General features: G+C 36.3%; 3 protein-coding genes across 3 annotated transcripts in view; 1 reads left to right on the plus strand and 2 right to left on the minus strand.

Annotated features, from left to right (window-relative positions):
• Nucleotides 1-4,676, plus strand: part of LOC100332250 (transmembrane protein 255B) — a 71,609-nt gene extending 66,933 nt beyond the window's left edge. Inside the window, exon 9 of the mRNA XM_087293392.1 lies at nt 587-4,676. Within this exon, the coding sequence (XP_087149518.1) occupies nt 587-733 (147 nt within the window). The 3' untranslated portion in view covers nt 734-4,676. The remainder of the gene's footprint in view (nt 1-586) is intronic.
• grk7b (G protein-coupled receptor kinase 7b) overlaps nt 1-25,071 on the minus strand; it is an 845,646-nt gene that overhangs the window by 146,035 nt on the left and 674,540 nt on the right. The gene's annotated exons all lie outside the window — the stretch shown is intronic.
• Nucleotides 1-25,071, minus strand: part of rasa2 (RAS p21 protein activator 2) — a 241,741-nt gene that overhangs the window by 114,120 nt on the left and 102,550 nt on the right. The window lies entirely within an intron of this gene.

The raw sequence follows: 25,071 nt of genomic DNA on the forward strand, positions 1-25,071 counted from the left end.
TTTAGTACCACGCTGCGAAAAGGGGTGGGATTAAACAAGATGATTAGATGTTTAAAAAGTGAGCGATTGCTCCATATTTTGAATTTCTGTCCAGAAAGGTGATGTTTTAATCTTCGATTGGTCTCACGCAGTCAAGTGATGCAATTTCACAGGTCAGAAGAGTTAACCAAGCTTGAACCTTGCAACGCAGCGAACTGCGAAACTTGTTGCACAAGCTTGCATTTCGGTCTGGCGCATTCGCGTGCGTATGAATGGAAGTCTATGGGGAGAAAAGTCCCGTGTGACCGCAGCTTTACTAGATATACAGTACTAGAAACTTCCAGGCAGGTGTGTTGAAGCAAGTTGGAGATAAACTCAGCAGGACACCGGCCCACCAGAATCAAGTTTGGACACCCCTGATTTAACACAATCATGTGTTCTGTTCACTGCAGACAACAAGCTGATTCAACCGCTTCTGGAGCCCAGCTGAAGCAACACACAATAACATCCAAGAAACGTGTTGCAGATCTTTCCTAAAAACCTCATTAAATCAAAATGCACACACAAATCGAAAAAATATGCTCTATTTTCTCTTTGTTTCTTTCAGAGAGCGTCTCTTTACGCATCTCCGGCAGCAGGATCCACTGTTTCTCCAGGAGGGTCTTCAGATTCAGCCCCTGTGCAGCTTAACCCCCCGCCCTTCGCCCCTTTCCATAACCTCCTTCCCTACAAGAGCTCCGGCTTCTCAGCTTAAGAGCGTCTGGATTCACACCAAAGACATTTACACTGCACTCCCTTTAAACACAACATCAGATAATTGCAGAGGTTTGCTCTCTCAATAAATCTCACCGGTCTTATCCTGCAAGATTCAGCAGCGCACATTATTCTCAAGAAAAAAGCAGCTTGTTTCTGTAATCTTTTTGCACCTCTTTTCTACTGCAAGCCTGTGTGGATGGGACAAATAATGTTGAATAAGTATATTTTTCTACTTTTTATTATTCTGTTAAACTCTGGTGGATAAGTGAAGACCCACTCTGCTTTATTTTTTATAAATATCAGTTGAAGAGTTCAGATACAAAAACTTTTCAGTGCCGTCTAAAGTTTCTGTCAAAAAATAAGCTCCTACATTTAGGTTGAGTCACTTCATTTTAAAGACCATGAAAAGAACGTACCTGTGGTCTCATGGGTTTCCTTCAGGTGCTCTAGTTTCCCCCACAGTCATGTGGTATAGTTGAATTAAATAAACTAAATTGGCTGTAGTTTATGTGTGTGAATGAGTGTATTTCCTTGTAATGAGTTGCAGCTGGAAGGGCATTCGCTGCTTAAAACCAATAAGTTGGTGGTTCATTCCGCTGTGATGACCCCAAATTAATAAAGAGATTAAGTCGAAGGAAAATGAATGAATGAAAAGAACGTATTATTTGTTATAATATTGAAATGACTGAACCTTCAGACAGGAGCCTGATAAAAATGCTCATGTTTAAAGAACATTTCAGACGGCATTTAGAGATTGCATCTGAACTCTTCATTTATAATTGTGTCAAATTAAATGTTCTCTTTAGAGAGACATTAAAGGGATAGTTCAGGGGTCGGGAACTTTTTTTTTTCTATTTTTGCCAAATGCGTATTATTTTTAAGAGCCACAGGGGTTTGGGTGTGTATATATTAATATCCATGGACAACTCAAAAATAAACAAATATGAAGCATCACATGTTGAGCAAGTTGATGAATGAAGAAAGGACAATTTCTAGAATGTTTTCATTTCGCCATCACCACTCATGAATGTTGTTTAAATTTATATGTGCAAGGTTATCATAGAAATGCAAAGTGTTTGCTCTTTATTGGTGTCGCGATTCAAATTAATCCACAGAGCCACACACGTTGATTTGTTCAAAACATAAAATGAGTGCTTATTTATTTTGCTGTAAAAAAATACAATAAAAAATAATTGGAATTGTTTTTTCAATAAGAAATGTATTCAAGTCTAGAAAAATTTCTGGTGATGGTTAAAATTTTATAACTGTAAAATGTTATTGAAGGGAGACAGCTGGAGAGCCACATTTTTTTTTTATCAAAGAGCCAGATGTGGCTCACGAGCCATAGGTTCCCTACCTCTGGGATAGTTCGACCTAGGCTGCACAATATCATTTCAGCATCGATATCGCAATGTGACCATTAGCAATAGTCACATCGCAGGAATTGCAATTTTGAGTTTGTATTATAGCTTATCATTTGCATGTGTTTTTGATTGTATGATTTTAAAAACATTCAGGCATAATAAATTGTACAATTTGTGACCTTAACTATGATTAATTTTATTGAATTATTATTTTTATCATACAGTTACTGTACTTGAATACCATTCGGGACATGATAAAACACTTTATTTTAATCGTATCTTATTCTTGATTGTATTTATTACATTTAAATAAAGAAATGCAATACAAATAGCACAGACCACAATGAAAATGTGCCGAGGGACCCCAAAAAGTTTATAGATTGTTATTACATTTTATGTAGACACAGAGGTCTGCATTCCTGCGGCTGTATCGCTGTACAGTTGTCTTGCGGCGCAAGAATACATTTCCAAATAAAACAATGTTGTTGTGGTCGGTAACACTGGTGTAATTTGAGTGGGCGGCCAATATATATATTTATATATAGAGAGAGAGAGAGAGAGTGACCAAATTCTGGATGCCGTGGTGCTGTATGTGTGAATGAGAGAGAGTGCTCATCCGCCGAGGTGCTGTGTCGCTTGTTATAGGCTGTCTTGACTCCAGCGACGATGCAGTGGCGCAGTAGGTAGTGCTGTCGCCTCACAGCAAGAAGGTCACTGGGTCGAACCTCGGCTCAGTTGGCGTTTCTGTGTGGAGTTTACATGTTCTCCCTGCATTCGCGTGGGTTTCCTCCGAGTGCTCCGGTTTCCCCCACAGTCCAAAGACATGCGGTACAGGTGAATTGGGTAAGCTAATTTGTCCAAGTGTATGAGTGTGTGTGTTTGTGGATGTTTCCTGAGATGGGTTGCGGCTGGAAGGGCATCCGCTGCGTAAAAAACCTGCTGGATAAGTTGGCAGTTCATTCTGCTTTGGCGACCCCGGATTAATAAAGGGACTAAGCCGAGAAGAAAATGAATGAATGAATGACTCTGTAGCATCTAGTTGAGTGTTTTTTGGGGGGCCTATTTAATCACTAGACATTTTACATTCTTCCTTGGACCAATCTGTACCTGCTATGTGTATAGAAATAATGCTGATATTCTGTATAAAACACAATTGGTAGTTAACAAATATATTGAGTGGATATGTTTGTAAATCTGACTTTGAAGAGTTAGTGCCTCACCAGCCACAAACCTCACCGCACGCTACGCGACTCTCGACTCTCATTACAAAGGGGCAAACAAAATTGACATTTAGCCTACAATTCTTGCACAACCTACATTTTTATCTGTTCTCTCTTTCTCTCTTGGTAGTGTCCAATTTTAATGTAAGATTTTGAAAACCAGATCTAAAATAGGGGGAACGGTCAGGTCAGGTAGAAAACGGGCAGGGCAGGCAGAGGGTGAACAAATAATGCATATACGGTGGGAGCAGTGAGGTGCGGAATAAAACCTGGCGGAAGCAGGCAGGAGCAAGATTAAAAAAAACGTCCCGCGCAGATCTCTAACGCAAATAGTAAACATTCATTCATCAATCTCTGACTAAACACGTGCATGAAAATACTCATGCGAATACAGAAACGCACAGCAAATAGCACAGACCACAACAAAACGTGTCGGAGGACCCCAAAAATTGTAGAGATTGTTTATTAGATTTTATAGAGATGCACTTCTACTGCACTTCTACGTCCCAATCAGTCTAACATTAAAAATTCTTTCCAAATAGAGATATTGAGTCATCTGGTGAACTTGTATTTATATTGTAATAAATATCGCAAAATAAAAAATATCGCAATGTTAGATTTTTCCAATATCGTGCAGTCCTAGTTCGACCCAAAACAAATGAAGATTCCGTAGACGTTTCTCATTGTTTATTTGCTCCAAACATGTGTGAGTTTCTTTCTACTGATGAGCACAAAAGTAGATATACTGAAGAATGTCGGGGGAAAAACAGCCATGGACCTCCATAGTATTTTTCTGTTTGTCTGTTTATACTATGGATTTCAATGGCTTAAAAAATGGTTAGAACCATGTGAGTAAATGAGTATTTTACATTTTTTTGGGTGAACTATCCCTTTAAGCAGTAGCTGTAGAATATACAGTGAATATTCTACAATTCTGATGTACATTTTAACAGAGGAACAATTTTAAAAAAACAACACTAAGGATTAACTACAATCAGACGTATGATTGATATGGTGGCTTGATTTAACCTATCTAATTCTTCTAATCATTCTGCCGTACTTTAAAATCAAGGTCAGCTTGTGAACTTGAGGATTTCCTGAAGCACTTTTTTTAAGGGACGGATGTGAAAATGTAATGTTTGTATATGACGTGTGAATGTTTCATGTAAAAAAAGTATTGTTTCAGTGTATTGTGTCTTTTATACTTAATTTTAACTATATTTTTGTTCAAGACGGGGCATTTCGCCTGTTTTAAGTTCATATGTTATACTAAAGATGATATACTTACAAAAGGTGATGTAAAATTAAGCCTATTGCTATATTTTAAGACTAAAAATAAAAAAGATATGTATAGAAACACTTTTGACTGATGCAGCCACATACATGTACATCCAATTTAGAGAAAAACCTACGATTTCTGAAATTTTTGAATCATTGCTGAGTCCTATTTGAAGTTGCAGGAGTAAAAGAGCATTTAGTTCACCCAAAACAGTTATTTTAATTAAATCACAGTTTGTGTGTATTTTCAGTGTGTGTGTGTATTTATCAGAACTTTAAATGAGTTGAAAGCCTTGCTGTCTATGGAGGATCTTAATTTGCGTTCTGAAGATGAAGAAGGTTTACATGGTTTTGGAATACTGAATATTGCCAGAGGAAAGGAAAGGAGTTTTTATTTCGATTGTGTCTTAACATTAGGAAGTGCAAAATGTCGAGCTCATGGGAGTAGTTCAGATTCTGGATCGAGCACACGAGAAGGGTCCAGAATCATTTTTCTTGCTTGTTTAAAAATAATTTTGTCTAAGTAGACTGAAGGTCTTGGTACGCCATCAGACTAACCACTTTCATTGTTATAAACAACTGGCAGCCTGCCGAAAATTGTCTGGAATTTTTATTGTTGTAATAATTGCAAAGTATTGCATCTTAATAATGTCCCTCAATAATAAATGTTTAAGTTTATATTATAATAAATATGTCCATTGTTAAGTGACCAAACCTCTCATAAACAAAATGATAAAACATTTTATTGATGTTTTTTTTTTATATATATATAAATTTAAAGTGCAATTTTGTAAATAAAGTTGTGTAATAAAGAAATGTTGAATTCATTTCTTAGAGAACCTAGAACCTATAGGACTGGGCAAATGCAGCAGCATTTTTTTTGTTATATATATATATATATATATATATATATTAGGGCTGTCAAGATTAATGCGTTAATGCACGTGATTATTTGAAATACTTACACGTTGTGGCTGACGTGTGTTCAAGGCTGGCGCGACCATTGGGCAGCAAAATAGTGAGCGAACCCCCAGGTCCTCACTTTCATCCGGTACACCAACCCCCTCCCTCACGGTCCTCAATTTCATTCGCGGACCGCTCACTTTCCGCTCAGCTGACATGCATCCTTATTTTAATTTATGATGATGAGCAATAAGACATTATAAGTCAAAATCTGCACTTTAGTTTTGAAGTGTCACCCACAGACATTGACACCAGATATAAATCAGAATTAAAACTTTCTCATACATAGCCATTGGCTAGAATTAGGCATTACAGGCTGTACATTATAAAGAGAGGATAAACCAAGACTGCAGTTCAGTCAATTTTCCTAACAATTAAACAGCTAACAGTTCAGCATGCTTTCACTTTCATATTTAACATTAACCCTACATTTACCAGTAGAAATGACATCCGGCCCTACTCATAATTCTCTCTTTATATAGCTGTATGTTTATTACATACATCTATAATACACTGTGATATAGCCTGGTTCGGATCATATTGCTTTCTCACTACAATCGATTCGCTCCAAAGTTCGTTTCAATCAAACTGAGGTCACCTCATCCAGGCGATCTCAGACCGATTGTTATGGTGTGTATCTGAGCGCAATTGCTGGATTTAAATATGTTAAACGTTTTTGCGCTAACTGGGGAAACGCGCCAGGTTCCAGAACATAAGTCTTGGTGTGAAAGCATCCTTAGTCTAGGTCTATTAAGTTGTGTAGTTGTATTAATAATGAAACAAAGTGTTTTTATTTTTGTCATTTATAAAAACTTTTCATTTATTTTATAAACTTACATAATAATTATGATAAAATTCTGCTGTGGATGCCATCATGTGATTAGATGTGGGAATTCATTTGGGAAACTCTCACAGTGCATAATGGGTATTCTTTAGCTATTGAGTGTACAATAAAAAGTGCACTTTTTAACAATACAGGCGCTGATTTCAGACACAGCCCATTACAAAAGTAATGTAATGTAATGAACTGAACACTTTTGTCACAAGAATAATGTAAATGCAGCTAACTAACACTTCTGTAATTGACTTAAAGGTGCCATAAGCTGCACTAATTCAATACGTTAAAATGTTCTTTGATACCTAAGCCAAAAATTCTTCACAAATGGGTTTATATGCTCATTTATTACCCCATAAAATGTACCTAGAATTAGTAGGTCCATATTGACCATATTTGCAATGGTCATGGATTTTATCTTAGTGCTTGTTGTCTCTCTTTCTCAGATATACACGCACACAGCTAGCAAGATCTCACAAGAAAATGCAACTGTTTATGTTTTGTTAGTTTAGTGGCTAATTCATACAAATTCATGAGTCGTATGAAGCTCATCAGGTCTGGATAAGATAGATCAAGACCTAAAGTACATGCAAATCTTTAGGTTGTGAGTAACACAACAGTCTGTATTTTGTTCTTTTTTTTACCAAGATTTTACACAGATAATTTACTTGAGAATGAGGAAACAATGGTATTTGAGGCTCATGGTATGGCCATTTCACTGTCAAGTGACTGGCCTAACCTGGTGCAGGCAACGCGCGTAGCTGTGCATTTATACTTCTACGGCCTGTCTCTGTTGGTCTGAATTAACACTTCCGAAACGCTAGTTGGCAGTGAGGTGTAAATGTTCCTCTGTGTCGAGTTTCTTCGCTGCTGTTTTGCTTTTCCTGAACACTTCCGGGATGTACATGTAGCTCAAACTCGCTCATTTTGAGGCAAGAACCGGCGGACGTGCAACAACTTTAACTATGAGGTGAACACAAAACAAAACTTTCCATCCGGAGCTCCTTCACGAGACTCCACACTTGTAAACAATCGCTCCATCAGGCTCGCACCATTCACGCGGCTCTCGGTCCGGCTAGACTCGTCAGCGCTACCAAGCCGACCAATCACAGAGCTTGTGCTATGCGTCGTTGTGACGTGTAGTTACATTTCTTGAGAGGTGCACGTCAGCGACGCCGACGGCCACGGCGAAGGGCTATGCGTCAGCGCCGTAGCATACGCCGGCGTTTGACGCAGAAGTATAAATCAGCCTTTATAAGTAACCATCATTAGCACCTTGATGTTGGCACTACTTTGCAGATAAAGCGTTAGCAAACAAATTAGCAACAACACTACCAAGTACTCTGAAATTGTTGTTTGTGTGTGCTTGCCTTCAATCTGCACTTCCTAAACATGTATGAACGTGCATGGTGTCACCATCATGGACACGACAACTGCAGATTTTCCAAAAACTTTAACTTTGTAAGCTGTTTTCAGAGTCTCGAAAACACCACAATCAAATAAACGAACAAGCAATACACAATAAATGTGCTGTTTTTGGCTGAAAACATTGTGTAACAGCCTCCATGTTGAGTCCCACCCATACAGTGGATAAAACACTAGATTTGTTCACTGCACATTCATACCCAAAGTTCACCGTTAGACCCCGAAACTATAACACACGATTATTACCCACTGTGCTGCATTGACACTGAAACTCCACTATCAGAAGCCAATTATCTGACTTCAGTTGCTCAGTAAAAGTCTAATCAAATGGGACGGAAGATAAATAACAAATGACTTAAAGTAACTAAATTAGGAATATCTGACATTATGCGACAGAAAGCAGAGCAGTTGTTCAGTCAGAGGTTTACAGCAGGTCAGTGTTCTGTTCACTGTACTCCACAATTGAGCCTCATTAGCTGATGTCATGTGTTTTAAAAAGCATTATCTGCTTTAATCAAAATGTAATTTCCAGTAATGCCAGGTTTTCCCTGAACCGACCTTCTCTGTCTCAACATGTTACTGTTATCGATTCAATTCAACTGGATGTACAGTAGACTGTGTAACAAAGCCAAGTTGTTAAAAGATGTGTGAACAGAAACCAGCATTTACTGAACCTTTACTTGTTCAAAAACCTGTTTGAGTTTAAACAAAAAAAATTGGATGTTGGAAACTGGTAGCCATTGACCCGCCAACCTGATTTCACCAAGTAAGACATGTTCCTGGATTATTGTCTTTGCTAATCTTGGAACAACACTCCAACATGCCAATCAGAATTAAAAGATACGTTTATCGTTTATGTTAAGTTTAGGCTGTCGGTTAAGTTTATGCACTTCTACATGATTGTTATCCATCTATTATTCCCCATCTGATTTTATGAATTATTTACTGTTAGGGTTGGGATTAGGGCACTTGGTCCTGGAGGGCCTATGTCCTGCAAAGTTTAGTTCAAACCCCAATCAGACAACCTGGGCTAGCTTACTGGGCTTTCTAGAAACTTCCTTGTAGGTGTGTTGAGGCAAGTTGGAGCTAAATTCCGCAGGACACTGAACCTCCAGAGCCGAGTTTGAACACCCCTGGTTTGGGGGCGGGGAAAGGGGGGTGTAGGTATGGATTACATTGTCGAACAAAAAGGATGTTCCAGGATCAACTGAAATCTTAATACAGGATCACATCGCACCAGGTAAAATCATGCAACATAGGCTCATTTTGAAAACGTAGTCCTATATATATTTCTGCAGATCGCAGAATGTCGCCACAGGATCATATGGCTGCATTTCGTCTTTAAAATGAACGCTATGGGGCGTTCCATATGACACCCTTTCTTTTCACACTTACCAGCATCAGCGTCACTTATGCCTAGTTCAGACTGTGTGATTTTAGCCCTGATTTTGGCTCGCCGACAAGTTTTGAGAAATCGCAGACAAATGCCTGAAATCACAGGCAAATCGGTGCTCGTGCACGTGAGTGACAATCACACTGTATAAACTATTAAAGACACGATCTGAGAGAATCGCTAATGAGTCGCCGATGCCTGCGAGATATTTGGCATGCTAAATATCTGGAGCTGTCGGTGATTCAAATCATGCCGTGTGAAATGAGTTTTGACTAAAATAACATCAGCGATCGCCTACAGCCAATGAGAGAGTAGCTTTTACTTGTGTGTGTGTGTATACCTGCTGCAGGCCAGCGGGAGGCTGGGGGAGCAGTTAAAAGTGCTCCTTTTCGGTTTATTTGGACCCACGAAATGGAGGAAAGACTAGTGGAGGTTTGACAGGAATCAGAAGCAACCGTGTCTGTTTGAAGTTTCATACTGAAAGAAATTAGTTTATTATCAACGTTGAGGAGAAATGGCTAATTCCCTTGGAACCCAGGTGAGCAAATATGTACATTTTCTACCCCATTAAAGGCTTCTTTCTCATTATGTAGTTAAAAACAAAAGATATACTACGTGTTTTTGGCTGTGAGACGTAGTTTGGACGAAGTTGTCGGCGATTCTTCCTATGGTAAAGTCATGCAATGTAAAAGCCCCTGTCGCCGATCCATCTTGCAGTGTAAACAAAGCAGCGACGAAACGCTAGCCCAGATAGTCATGCAGTGTGAAAACATCTGTGACACGACTACTTTGAAAATCATGCAGTCTGAACTCGGCATTACCTGCATGTGGACGGCTTTTCCCCAGTTACCAGTTTGTCTAGAGGATCGGGAGGAGGATTTGAGATGCAAAGTTGACCGTGACTACGGGGTTCGAGCCCGGTGCAGTAAGATCCCAGAAAGCAGGTAAGACAAAAACAAAAGCCAAAAAATAAAACAAATAAGTAAATAACAGCGTGAGAATGTGGTACAATCTGAAACCGTGGTAAAATCAGGCTGCCATGAGGGCTTTTCTTTTTCTGGATTGCTTTTAAAAAACACTGTTGGTTGGCTTTAAAGAAGAGGGTGGGTGCTGGTCAATCGGTGCTTTTAAAAACACTATCCGTTGGGTTTAGGGAAGGTGGTTGGTGGGATTATTGGTCGGTCAGTCAATCAGTCAGTCGACAGCAGCCTCTGGAGGATTTTTGTAACAGCAGGCGCGAATGGCACTCGTGAGAGAAGTTTTAGATCTGAAATAGCATACACAGCGACCTCTGGTGGATTCACAAAAACTGCAAATAAACTTAGCTCCTGGGATGTATTTGGCACTCTCCTGAAATGTATATAGAAATACGTAATCAGAATGAGCCTGGCTTGCATGAAGTGCCTACTGACTTCCATTTTTCCCCCCACAGTACTAGTCCAGATGTATGTCAGTGGCTACTGGCTTCATCGTCAGCCCGACATGCAAATGTTTGGTTAAAGGGGAAACTAATAAAATCAATGGCAAAGGTTAAAGACAACCAACCCAGGCTTATTGTTGAAACTGTACGTACCCCTGTATACATTTCTGGAGAGCGTGAAATATGTCTCAGGAGATACGTTTTTTTGCAGTTCATGTTTTCACGAATACACCAAAGGGCCGCTGTGTACGCTTTTTCAGATCTTATATTTCACTATCGATTGCCATTCGCGACTGCTGTTCTCACGCAAATCCACTAAAAGCCATTGTCGACCGACTGACCGACCGATATCCTCACCCACCCTCCTCCCTGAATGCAACTGACAGTGTTTTCAAAAGCAATCCAGAAAAAGAAAAGCCCTCATTGCCATTGATTCTTACCACGTTTTCAGACCCTACCATGTTCTCACCCTGTTATTTACTTGTTTATTTCTATTTCTCGCCTTTTTATTTTACCTGCTTTCTGGAATCGTTCTTCGCCGGACTAAAACCCTGTCATCGCGGTCAACTCCTCTCTGTGTCTCAAACGGTTACCAGTTTGCCACTCCCCCGTAGTGTTAATTTTAAAGATGAAATGCTGCCATACGTAGCTCTACATAATTTGCGCTCTCCAGAAATGTATACGGGGCTACGTATTCACAACGAGCCTGTGTTGAAGGCATCTATTAAGAGTAAACAACAACAATTCAATGCAGAATGGAAGGCAAAAACAGCTTTTTAAGTGATACTCTTCATCTTTTTAAGTGTCAGTATGTAATAGTCAATATACAAGTATAACAACTTGTAGCCGCTTCCATTAAGTGTAATAATCAAGAAACTTTTCTCCCATACACGTAATGTCATTGCGCCTGCTGCAGCCATGGTATAGAAGCATGGAGATCCTTGATTATTACATTGGAATGGGAGTATAGTTCCTAATATATACAATATATGTATAGTTTCTATCAACAATAGAAATATAATCTTTTCATTTTTCATTGGCCCTAGAACACAATGTAATGGCAGAAGAGTCCAGTTTTACATAGCAAAATTCTAGAAACTTTTTGGACTTTTTTTGTGAGAAGCTAAAGCTAATCTAATCCGATTCAATGATCTATGCTCAGCTAATCTAGAATAGAAGAATCTACCTAAATAGTTTGGCTGAATGGATACAGAAATTATAAAACTCAACTGTTTTCTCTAGGAGTGTTAAAGAAGCCTATTTTTTTTTAGTGGAGCGTGAAGTTCCTTTAACACATCTATCACTTTCCAGGTCACAGCAACTTCTGAAAAATCTCAGTCTTACATAAATCTTACTGTAACCATTCCATCTGTCTTTCTAAAAGTGCATGAACATTAAATGGGTGGTCCACTACAATATCAAGTTTTAAACTTTAGTTGATGTGTAATGTAGCTGTGTGAACATAAACAACATCTCTAAATGTAAGATGCTCAAAGTTCAATGCAAAGGGAGACATTGGCTTTTACAGAGTTAGCTTAGCAAAGTCTACATCTTTGGGGACTAAAAGAAATACATCCAGGTTAATGATGTCATAAACCCTTCAGGTTACACACATACACCCTATGCAGCGAAGGGGCATGGCCAGAGACGTTGTAATAATAGAGATGCTTCCTGGTGATGTGAAGCTGATCTGCGAATCACAGCACATTATGTTAGCTGACCAATCAGAGCCTGTTGAGGGCGGGTCTTCAGAGGAACTAGAAAATATGACAGTCGTTTTCATGTTAGCTGAGTAGCTGTGTATAGTCAAAGTTAGATATATTAAAAAAATACTGTGATTTTCTACAAGTGAAGCATGAGCACACATTGCTTTGCATCTTATTAACACAACCAAGCCTTAAAAATACACTCTGGGCCACCCCTTTAATTGTCATTTGATTAGGACCTCATTTACAGGGTTGGTTCACCTAAAAATGAAAGTTTACTCACAATCTACTGACCCTCAAGTGGTTCCAAACCATAAGGAGTTTCTCTGTTTTGTTTAACACAAAAGAAGATATTTTGAAGAATGATAAAAAAATTACTTTAATAATAAGAAAACAAACATTATGGAAGTCGACTGAGAATTATTCAAATTAACTTATTTTGTGTTTAACAGAGGAAAAAAAACTCAAACAAGAGGAGTGAATAATTATATAATTTTCAGTTTTGGGTGTACTATTCACTGATCTATATAGATTGAGTAAATTTAATGAGAAATGTTTATATTTACTGAGAATAATAATGAGACTAATTTTATATTATAGATCAGTGGTACTATCCCTTTAAACATTTGTGATATTGATACTTGTAGACTATATGTAAAGTGCATCTGGAAAGTATTCATAGCACTTCACTTTTTAGAATGTCTTTGAGAGCCCAGACCTAAGTCCTATTGAACATCTCTGGAGAGATCTAAAAATGGCTGTACACCGTTGCTTCCTATCCAACCTGTTAGAGCTTGAGAGGTACTGCAACGAGGAATGGGCAAATATTCCCAAAGACAGGTGTGCCAAGCTTGTGGCATCATATTCAAAAAGACTTGAGGCTGTAATTGCTGCCAAAGGAGCATCAACAACGCATTGAGCAAAGGCTGTGAATACTGATGTACATGTGATTTTTCAGAGTTTTTGTTTTTAACAAATTTGCAACAATTTCAAAAACTTTTTGTACACATTGTCATTATGGGGTATAGTGTGTAGAATTTTGAAGAAATCAATGAATTTAATCCATTTTAAAATAAAGCAATAAAATAAAAAAAATGTGGAAAAAGTAAAGCACTTTAAGTCTTTCTGCATGCACTGGTGTTTTTTTCTGAGCTCATTGAGTCACTGTATGTTAAATGCAAAAGTGCAGCTTCAACATTAAACAAAACATCTCTCATCTTCAACGCATGTAAGAATGTCATAATTGTCACGTAAAATGTAATTTAGTGCATAAAAATAGAAATAATATTGTAACATTAAATCCCAAGCAACCACCACAAACCACAGTACCTTGTTAACTCTGAAACTTCATACGGCAAAACTCAAGTCTCCTGCTGTGGTGGTTGCCGCCGTGTACGGCAGATTTATTGATCTCAAGTCAGGAAACGAGTAACAGAGACACTCCTGAATGGAAACACGAAACAGGACTTTATTGAACTACAGTGACCCGTCTTGGCGGTGCGTATTTGCTCGAAATGTGTGATGACACACCAGCCAACTCCAATAAATATACAGAATCTGAAATCAGCAGCTCACTTGGTCTGCAGCATATGTTTCAGCACAGGCTTTAGCTTGATAGGAAGAGCATGTGTGTGTGTTTTGTTGTTTGGATGATGTTTATGTGTGGATATATAGGAAGTTTCTACCTCTGATTGTGTCGGCGTCTCTCCAATCACTGTTAATCTGAGCCGCACGCCATCATTTTCATTGTCAGCAGTTTTTTTTTTTATACTTCAGAAAGATATAACGCAGAAGCTCATTGGGGATGAAGAAAAAAGGCCTTGAGAAATCTGGAAACAGACATAACATCGATGTCTAGAGCAAAGACCATTGAGGAATTGTGGGTGGAAAAATTAAGGAGTGAATGAGAGAAAATGAACTAGGAGGGAAACCATGAAACATGAGGATGGATATTAGGACATTTGGCTTGGGAATACAAAGGCGTTTATATCGCTCTGGCTGATGAATGAAAAAGACCAGGCGAAATATGAATTTTAAAATTATATATATAGCAATTATGGCATTCATGCCAAGAGCAACAGCACTTATAGAGATTTGGCTGACATGAGAAGGCATTTTCATCACTAGCTGATGGGTGAAAAGACAGGAGGAAATATGATTTTTACATATGTTTTGGTTATCCCGTTGAATCTGATTACGTTATCCATTTCACTCTGCACTGTTTCACTTTTCATTTTGGTTACGCATATTTCAAAATATTGCATGAGACAATTAGAGTATATACTGAAGAAAAAAAAAGGGGGGGGGGGTATATTCAAAGAAAATATATATTTTTCCAGTTTTAACTGAGCATTACTTCAACAAGCCAGAGAGTGAAACTTGAGGGTGGTTTTTAATCAAGTAATATTCTTCTCCACGCCAAAAATGTAAAAGCGACTGAATCTTGATCTTGATGAAATCAATGAATTTGATCCATTTTGGAATTAGGCTGTAGCATGAATAAATGTGGGAAAAGTGAATGTATAAGTGCGATGAATACTTTCTGGATGCCCGGTATATAAATATAGATGTGAACGTATTCACTGTCTGAATCGAAATAAATACATGCGTGTTATTCAGCTGTTGTTATCTGGGAATAACACACCTTGGAATGTCATGACTGACCAATCAGAGTCAAATATTCCAAACATCTGTGTAATAAGGATAATTAACAACTAATGTAAGTGTCATCGTAGATGGTGCTGTCAGTGTGCATACTTTTAGAGCTCAATGTATGGAAAATGAATCAGTCCTAAAAAGTGCTGTAGTCATGAATATAGTGTTTTTGTTATTGAAACAAAAATATCAGTTAACACAAGATCAAGATTTTTTCAGTTTCGTTCACCCAAAAACATTCATGTAATTAATTACTCTCATGTCCTTCTAAACCACTGAGACATTTTTTTCATCTTTGAAACACAAATCAAGTTATTTAGATGAAATCAGAGAACATCTTCATCCTACCATGAACAGCAAAATTCTTGAGACTTTATGATATTGCACAGCACCTGAAAGTATTCACTAGCTAAATAACTAGTTAAGAGTGCGGCAATATATCATTGCAGCTGCTGTAGCCATGGTACAGCAGAAATAAATCCTTGATTATTATATTGGAATGAGGATAGTTCCTAGCCATATTAGCCTAGAAAATAGCAACTTTCATTTTCCTTCAGTCTCATTACACAATGTACAAACAGAAGAGTCAAGTTTTAATAAGAAAGATTACCAAAACATTAGCAAGATGCTAATGGTCTAATCAGATTTATTGATTTATGCTAAGCTAAGCTTAAAGTGCTCTGGCAGACATGGAGATCAGCTAAATGGATTTAAAAAGGTAAATCTCAACTGCTTAACATATTACTGATATGTAAAATGAGCTTATACAGTTTATAATTTCTTGTAGAATCTACAGTAACTTACTGATAGCAGTTTGCCAGTAACTTACTGTAAATAAATTACAGCAAAAATGCTGTATTTACAGCACCATTATTCTTGCTGTAAATGTATTGACAGTACTGTATATCTTTACAGTAAAATATACAGTATTCTTTACAATGAAACTTTAAAACACAGTAACATGATCCATAATTGTCCTGCAGTAAAATAGTTTATATTACAGCAAAAATACTCTGTAATTTACAAAAAAAATTAACAGTGTATTTTCTAATATTCCTGTCACAATCTCCAGCGATCATAACTCCATAGATCACTGGATCTCACTCACAATAACTCATGGACTACAATTCCGCCATTTCTGGACTACATTTTCATACACGCACTTCACCCTGACACACATGCTCCCTCATCTAAACTGATTACATTCACACCACCTGTGGATTGTCAGAGACTGATTGCACACGCTATTTAAACCACACACTCACCCATTCAGTTTGCCGAGTCTTGTTTATCTGTTGATGACATTACAACGTGTTCTTCCTGTCTAGTTTGCCTGTGTTTCGACCTAGCCTTGTATTCTTGTTCTCCCTACCTGCCGCCTGCCTTTTGACCTCTCGCCTGTTACTGATTATGATTCTGGATTGCCTACACTTACCCGTTTACACCTGTATTGACCATTGCTTGCCTGACGACGAATAAACCTGCATTTGGATCTTACCTCAGTTGTATGTGTCATTCCCCGAGGTTAAAGTTCCTTTAAGTTGAAAAAACAACAACAGTTATTTTAGTTGTAACGAGTTAAATTATAATTTCTTTTTTAGGTTTTCTTTATTTTCAGTGAACCAATTTTCAGGACCCTGTTGACCCTCTTGCTTCCCAACAACCTAGACTTCACATGTTTCTCTGAGGATCATTAGAGCTGTTCGCACCCAGTCCAAGTATGCGCACAAATGCTGACAGGTCTGCATCTCAAATTACTTGACATCTAAATGCAAAGCATGTGAGTGAAAGACCAGCTTCATTTATTTCTTATTTTTCATATTTTCAGCCACTCATCAGCCAACAGCCAGTTATTACTCAGTCATTTAGTGCATTGAGAAATATGTTTGTCATTAGCCGTTATATACAGTTGAAGTAAGAACTATTAGACCCCCTGAATAATTAGACCCCCTGTTTATATTTTTCTTCAATTTCTGTTTAACGAAGATTTTTTCAAAACATTTTTAAACATAATAGTTTTAATAACTAATCTTTAACTGATTTATTTTATCTTTGCCATGATAACAGTATATAGAATTTGACTAGATATTTTTCAAGGCACTTCTATACAGCTTAAAGTGACATTTCAAGGCTTAACTAGGTTAATTAGGTGAACTAGGCAGGTTAGGGTAATTAAGCAAGTTATTTTATAACAATGGTTTGTTCTGTAGACTGTCGAAAAAATATATAGCTTAAAGGGGCTAATAATTTTGTCCTTAAAATGATGTTTAAAAAATTTAAAACTGCTTTTATTCTAGCCGAAATAAAACAAACAAGACTTTCTCCAGAAGAAAAAATATTATCAGACATACTGTGAAAATGTCCTTGCCCTGTTAAACATCATTTGGGAAATATTTACAAAAGAAAAAAATACAAAGGGGGGCTAATAATTCTGGCTTCAACTGTATATACTTTACATCACCTCACTGTATAATAATTAGTTATACATAAACAATCATTGTTTCTCTATTGTTTACGTTTTCTCCTGACTTGTTTATCGTCCAAAGCTCACTATAGGAATTAGTTGAACAGTATGTGCATTTTCCTAAACCACATTTCGTGTTTCTCCGTACTAAAATGGCAGTAACTCTGACAGAGCTGCAGTATTGTTGTTGCCATTCTCTGGTTTCCATTTAAAGGTGTGATTGGCATTGAAAGGTCAGAGGATGTAAAAACATGAAGTAATCCTAATGAGTTGTTTGGATAAACATGCTGCGGTTTGAAGATGAAAAGCCATCCTTTATGACTTTACTCAACCATAAAACTGTACTGTTTTGGAAAATGCATCAAAAGTTGTGTTGGTTTAACTTTGGCAGACAGTTGTGCATGTCAATATAGAGACTCCAATAAAGGCCCCAAAAAGCTAAATAAAAATGTGAGTTATTTGATATGGCATTTATGTTTAAAACATTTGATATGTCTTAAAAATAAAAACATTTATTAAGATAATTTAATTGTGATTAATTGCATCTAAAATAAAACTTTGTTTTGACATAATATATGTGGATTATATATTTATTATGTGATACACACATATACACTACCTAACAAAAGTCTTGTTGCCTGTTGGAGTTTTAGGAACAACAAATAATAACTTGTCTTCTAGTTGATCATTTGTTATCAGAAGTGGCCTATATGAAAGGCAAAGATCATGGTTATTTTACCAAAACAAAATATGATCATGATTTTACTTATTTAATTATGACAGTAAAGTCTGACTTCGCTTAGACTAAAGTCTTGTCACTTAATAAATAATGTACAGTTTAGAATATAAAGTCATGGGGCAGTGTAAAAAGAATTAATATTGTGCATGACTCCCATGAGCTTGGAGGACTGCATCCAAACATCTCTGCAATGACTCAAATAACTTATTAATAAAATCATCTGGAATGGCAAAGAAAGCGTTCTTGCAGGACTCCCAGAGTTCATCAAGATTCTTTAGATTCATCTTCAATGCCTCCTCTTTCAAATTACTCCAGACATGCTCAATAATGTTCATGCCTGCTGTCTGGGCTGGCCATACCTGGAGCACCTTGACCTTCTTGCTTTTTTTTAAAGGATCGACTAGAAGTCAAGTTATTATTTGTTGCTCTTCCAAATGGGATCGACGACAAGACTTTTGTCATTTAGTGTACATACAGTAGAAACAAAAATATACAAAAAAATTTTAACACTGATGTTTAAACTAGTAAATAATTTGTATCAAATAAACATATTTTATTTGTAAAAATAAACATTTTCTCAAATATACAGCATGCCTGTTTGTATTTATATATACACAATAAATATACACAGTACACAGACTTAAATTATGTAAAAGCAAACTTATTTTGCATGCAATTTTAACGTTATTAATGTAACATGTAATTTTTTTAATCACAAATAACTTGTGCCAAGCTCTAATATTTATTAATCTTTGTTCATTTTAGTTAATGAAAATAAAGCCATTCATTGATATTTCTTGCAAACCTATGAATTTATTAATGAATTAGTAAATAATAAACAACTAATGGAATCTTTTTTTAAAATGTGACCAGCAATTATATAAATATTTTCATTATCATAACATTTTTATATGATAAATAAAAATTTTTTTGTAATTCTGCAATTAATATTCAAGATAGTTAATTAGATAGTTATTATACCAGTGATTTATGTATTTATTCTAAGAGTTAATGCCAAAATAATGACATTGTCCAAATGTATTTGAGGGATACGATCGATAAAGGACACCACACATTTGATGTACTTGCAACGAGTTACTTTTTTTGCTGGTGTTTTTACCGAGAGATAAAAGTGTATGGAGATTATAAATGTGTTCTTTTAAACCCACATGATTCACAGCAGCAGATTCTCTCACTATAAAGTGAAACCATGTGGGTTTACAATCAATGAGACTTTCAATTTGTCCTCAGCACTGTTTGAATACAACCAGTATCACTTAGATTACTGCTGACAGCGAGTGCTTGAGATAAAATGCTTCGTATGTGCACGTACAAACAACCCTCCAATGTATGTTTTCATTTGCACTGGAGTGATTCCCAGTCTTTGATAATATTCAGTTAATCACAGTTCATGTGAGGAGAAGCAGGCAAACTCAACACAGAGTTTCCTTATAGACTGAAGGCCACAGGAGAGAGTTGGACATGATATTTGTATTTTTTTTTGTACAAAATCTGGAAATAAGTAGAAGGCTCATCTACGTGTTCCAGTTAAATCCACACGCAACCACCACGTGCATTGTAAAGACAATTGCCACAGTTCATATTTTACAAGTTTCTGGGCGAAACTGATGACAGTTTTGTGATAGCGGCTGTCGCAATTTCTTCAATTGTGCCAAATTCACACATGTGCTTTCTTTACATGCAAATAAAAGGCATTCTTTGTACGATTAGACAGCTAGTTGTGCTATTATTCACAATGAGGAGGTTTGATAGTTTTCTTCTTAATTTGAAATGCAGCCATTTTGTTCATTTTCTTGACACTAAATCACTTACAGTTGATTTACATTTAGCAGGCTAAACGTTAAGCGTTATTTTGAGTCTACTTGGTATGATTTTTATTAGCTTGGCATTAGACATGGGAGGATAACCGGTTTCAAAGTGTACCGTGGTTTGGAATAGTCAAGGTTTTAAAACCACCAAAGTTACCTTTCCTAAAGTGTGTAAGCTTTTTTAAAACATGTTTTTTCACAACTATATTATTGAGATGTTGGTATCCTCAGAAGAAAAGAAACCTCTACATTAAAAGCTACTGGTCCAAAATATTTTAAATGTTTCTTAAAACAAAATATATTGTGTTCAATAGGGTAAAAAGGTGTTGCTTTTTATCTAGACATTTAAATATAACCTACTTTGGAGCAGTAATCACAATTCTGGGATATTTTTATCCATTATCATACCGTCAAAATCTTAAATCAGCCCATACTAGGCATATGTATATACAGTTGAAGTAATTGAAATTATTAGCCCCCCTGTATATTTTATTCCCCGATTTCTGTTTAACGGAAAGCTGTTTTTTTTTAACACATTTCAAAACATAATAGTTTTAGGAACTAATTTCTAATAAGATATTAGTATTCAGCTTAAATCCAGGCTTAACTAGGTTAATTAGGCAAGTTAGGATAAATTAGACAAGTCATTTTATAATGATGGTTTGTTCTGTAGACAATCCAAAATTTATATAGCTTAAAGGGGCTAATAATATGGAACCTTAATTTTTTTTTTTCTTAAAGAATATCCCCAACAAAGTCCAGAATTTGGCTCCTTTATGAACTCATTCGACCCATTTTTGACATTATGCCATCATAAATTGGTAAAATAAACAATAGAAGAATTCTTTATAAAGAATAACCAATAAAATAACCAATTAAACAAGGCTTTTATTATTTAAAAAGGACAGATTCTGACAGGAAATGAGCTGGCCAGTTTGTTATTTGCTATAGGCTACAGTTTTTCATTTGAAACAGATTCCCAGTTTTTTTTTTTTTTTTTTTTTTGTATGTTTTTATGATGGATCATAATAAATTAGCATTAAAAAAAGCATTTTTTTCATATTCCTAAAATTGTAATTTCATTACATTGTATATAAAACTGTAATAACTTTCTCCAGTATTTTACAGTTCTATCCCGCTATCATCCTATAAAGGTATTGTCCCGTATTTCTCCCATATTTTCAATCTTTCTATAAAGGGTGGCAATAAACATTAAAGAGCCAATCCTCCCTATATGCAACCCATAGCACCAAACCACCAGGGAACGCCCCCGCTCTTAAATGTGACTCTGTTTTGTTCTTTATTTAGGCATGAAAACATTTTGAAATAAATATAAAAACAGTGGGATTCCTTTCCATTACAGGCGCTGTTGCCCCTCCCATGCAATCCTCAAAATAGTCGAGTAGCAGTGCGTGACTGTTAGCTGATGCGCTCCATAGCGATAAATAGACGCTGTTTGTCAAACAGTTTCTGTAGACACGTTTTAAAGCAGAGGGAAAGTCTTTTGCTCTGGTTTTTGCAAGGTTTTGGGTGCGTATTTGAACAGACATATACAAATAATTAATAATAATAATATCTTAACATGTCGATCTTGTGGGCTCTAACAAACTCAACAAATTTTGTCATAAATGAGCATAAAAGGTTAGGTAAGCAATCGAATGCTTTCATTATAATGTTTGATGTGTGCATTTCTAAAGTGACACTTCTGTTATTTAATTTAATCAAACGAAACATCTAAATGAGAGATTCATTCGTGGATTTTTATTCAGACTGTTTAAATTATACAGTGAAAAATTTTTTATGAGAATTGATAACTTTAGGCTACACAGTTTGATAATTTATTTGCACCTTTTTCTAATCTATACTATTTATTCTATCCTTTGTAAATAATAATAATATGGACATATCCCTTATAATCACATCCCAATGTTGACAGGTATGGTTTAAATGCACATTTGTAAATCATTCTTTTTGTAAACAACAAAATAGTATAAGCACTTTTACAAAAATGGAGGAAGCATTTGCAAACTAATCCAGCACAAATAAGTGCTTAAAATGTCACTAACAGTATTTGAACCTCATAATTTGAGGCTAATAACTGCAAAAAGGTCCACTTTTTGAGAAAAAAAAAACACCCCTTAAAATGTGAGATATTTTTCGCCTAATTCAGATAATACCCAGCACAGTGGAGATTAAAATTAGTAAACAATATAGATTTTATTTTCTGAGGTAACTTAATAATGTTATTTAGAAAACTGTTCCGTTTGTTGAGCATATTAAATTTTTCACGAGGGACATTTCTGAAACACATTAAAATTACAATTGAGAACAAAATTACAGCATATTTCCACAAAGGAAACAATGATTCAAAGAGTACTTGAGACACCAAATATTTTAGGAGGCTGTTCTGTTTCTGTTTACACCTTCTGATGTTAAGTTACTGACTTTTGCATCTGAAGTTTTCCTCTCAACGACTTCGCTTTTCCCGCCTTCACATAGGACTTGATTAATATGACAATGTGATTGGATGGTAATATGTTTTGCTTCAAAATAAACTGACATGATTGGCTATGATTGATTAGGACATAAGACGTCATTATCTTTCAGTAAATAAAAGGACATTATAAAATATCCAAAAAACCAAACAATTACTTGAACAGTGCTGGCTTATGCACTTACATTACCCTAAAAGTTTTAAAGAATATTTAAGTCCAGAGTGAATACCTTACCTCATCAGTGAATATGATTTCTGCAGGACTCTTCTGTAATGAAGACCACAACTCCCATGAGTCCACACTCGCGCCCTCTAGAGTCGGAAATTACATATTGCGTATTTAAGGGATTTTACTTCGTCATTATTCAATTATCACTTCGATTTTATGAATAATTTACGTGTAGGGATTAGATTGAACCAAATCTTCACACATGTTCCAGAATCAACAAAATATGTGGACCACAACTTCTCAAAACATCTGGCAATCCTATTCATAACCAGCAATTAAATTATTACAATTATTATTATATAATCTGTTACTGTGATGTTTATGTCATTATCTAGATTGCCTATTTGTTTTGTTGATCACAACTACATTGCCGTCATCATTTTACTGCCTTGCTGTCAATCATTCGCTACACTGCTGATCATGGTTTTGAGTATCAGTACATCTGCCCTTTCTAGTGAACACACAGTATTCTCAGACAACTTAATCCAGACATTTTAATCAAATCCACACACTTCTTTGAACAGTTCTCAGGAAAACATCTGGCATCTGTCAAACCATATCGGATGAATTAAGCGGGTAAAAGACCACTGACGCTGCAGATTTTCTCTTTATACATGTATACTGTACAGTATGTACGAGTAGTTGATGAATAAACAGTACAAATAATTTCCCCCTCCCACAAAGCAGTTTTTGAAGGGCAAATATATTTATGTAATTTGAAGTCTGATGTTTAGGAAGTTTTCAAGGTCCATATAAGTATTAACTAAGCTCAAAAGAAGCACTAATTACATAAATTTATGTTATGTGTGACGGTGAAAATGCTTTAAATCACTTCAAGTTCACATAAATCACATTTCTTTCTGATTTTAATTGGACTTCCAGCAGATCATTTGATCATTTCAACATTCCTAAAAGCATTTGTTGAAGCCCTGTTGATTCAAAGAATGGTTTGAGAGCTTAATTATCATATTGAGATGCTGATTGGTTTTCTGAATCAAATAAGCCCATCCCCAAAGATGTGCATCTATGGGCCTCTCACCATGGCGGTCAGTGGAATCAAATATTAAGGGTATGTGAATGGTATTGCACAGTGGATAGTGCTGGCCCAGTGGCACAGTGGATAGTGCAAGGTCACTGGTTCGAGGCCCAGCTGGGTCAGTTGGCATTTCTGTGTGGAGTTTGCATGTTCTCTCTGTGTTGGTGTGGGTTTCGTCTGGATGCTTTGGGTAAGCCAGGTAAATTGGGTAAGCTAAATTGTCCGTAGTGTATGTGTGTATGTCTGATGCTCGATGTTAAGAAAAATCCGATGTTACAAAACACCAATATGGTGCAGCTGAATATCAACTTCAATATAAACGGCCCTGGGAGTGAGTAGGTAAATGGTGTAGGGGGATTACTTGAAAGCTTCATTATCATATTGAGAGCCTGATTGATTGCATTTGTCAAATAAGGCCACCCCAAAGTTGTATAACACTGCTATGTAATGTTATTGATGTGTGACATTTAGAATGGAAGTCAATGGAATCACTGTATGTCAATGGGCCGTTCCGTCCTCATGTTAAGTCAATGGGACCACTTTGGGACTTCCTAGTCTCAGGGGTAACTTATAGCAGGCATGGAACGATAACCGGTTTTATACTGCGGTTTGAAAAAGTCAAGGTTTTATAACCGCCAAACTTTTCTGGTATACCGTTGCTAAGGTATGTGTACGTTTTTTTTTTTATTAATATGTTTTGTTTTTTAGGACAGCAGGATCTTCAGCAGAAAAGATATCCAAGATGCCATTTTAAATTGTGATAAAATCTGTGTTTTGGCACCTAATGAAAACAAAAGAAGGTAATAAATCATTTTTATGATTTAGCTTGATATGTTTACTGCTCCAAAATATTTTAAAAGTTTAGCAAAATAAAATATATTGTGTTCAAAGGGAATTCTTTTTTAATTTTTACCCAGATATTTAAAAAGAATATATTTTAGAGCAGTAATCAATACCATAAAACCGTGATATTTTTATCCAAGGTTATCATACCATCAAAATCTTAAGCTGGATCATGCCTACCCAGTTGCAGGGTATGTTCTCACTCAGAGCGCAACCACCTGCAGTTGTCATGAATCTCTTTTTCTACTATATTCCCACTTGGTGCTATGATGCCTCAAAGTTGAATGTAATGTTAAGTCTATGGGTTTAGGGGGTTATGGGTTATGCTGATTGCATAAGTTATTTGCATATTAATCACATTTAAAGTTTGTACCCACAAAAGTGGTCACTGTGTGTAAAAAAAAATGCAAAGCTTTATCTTTCTGGAGCTATATTCTAAATGA

This window comes from Danio rerio, chromosome 18 (assembly GCF_052040795.2).
Source record: "Danio rerio strain M-AB ecotype USA chromosome 18, GRCz13ab, whole genome shotgun sequence".
In the NCBI taxonomy this organism is placed as follows: Eukaryota; Metazoa; Chordata; class Actinopteri; order Cypriniformes; family Danionidae; genus Danio; species Danio rerio.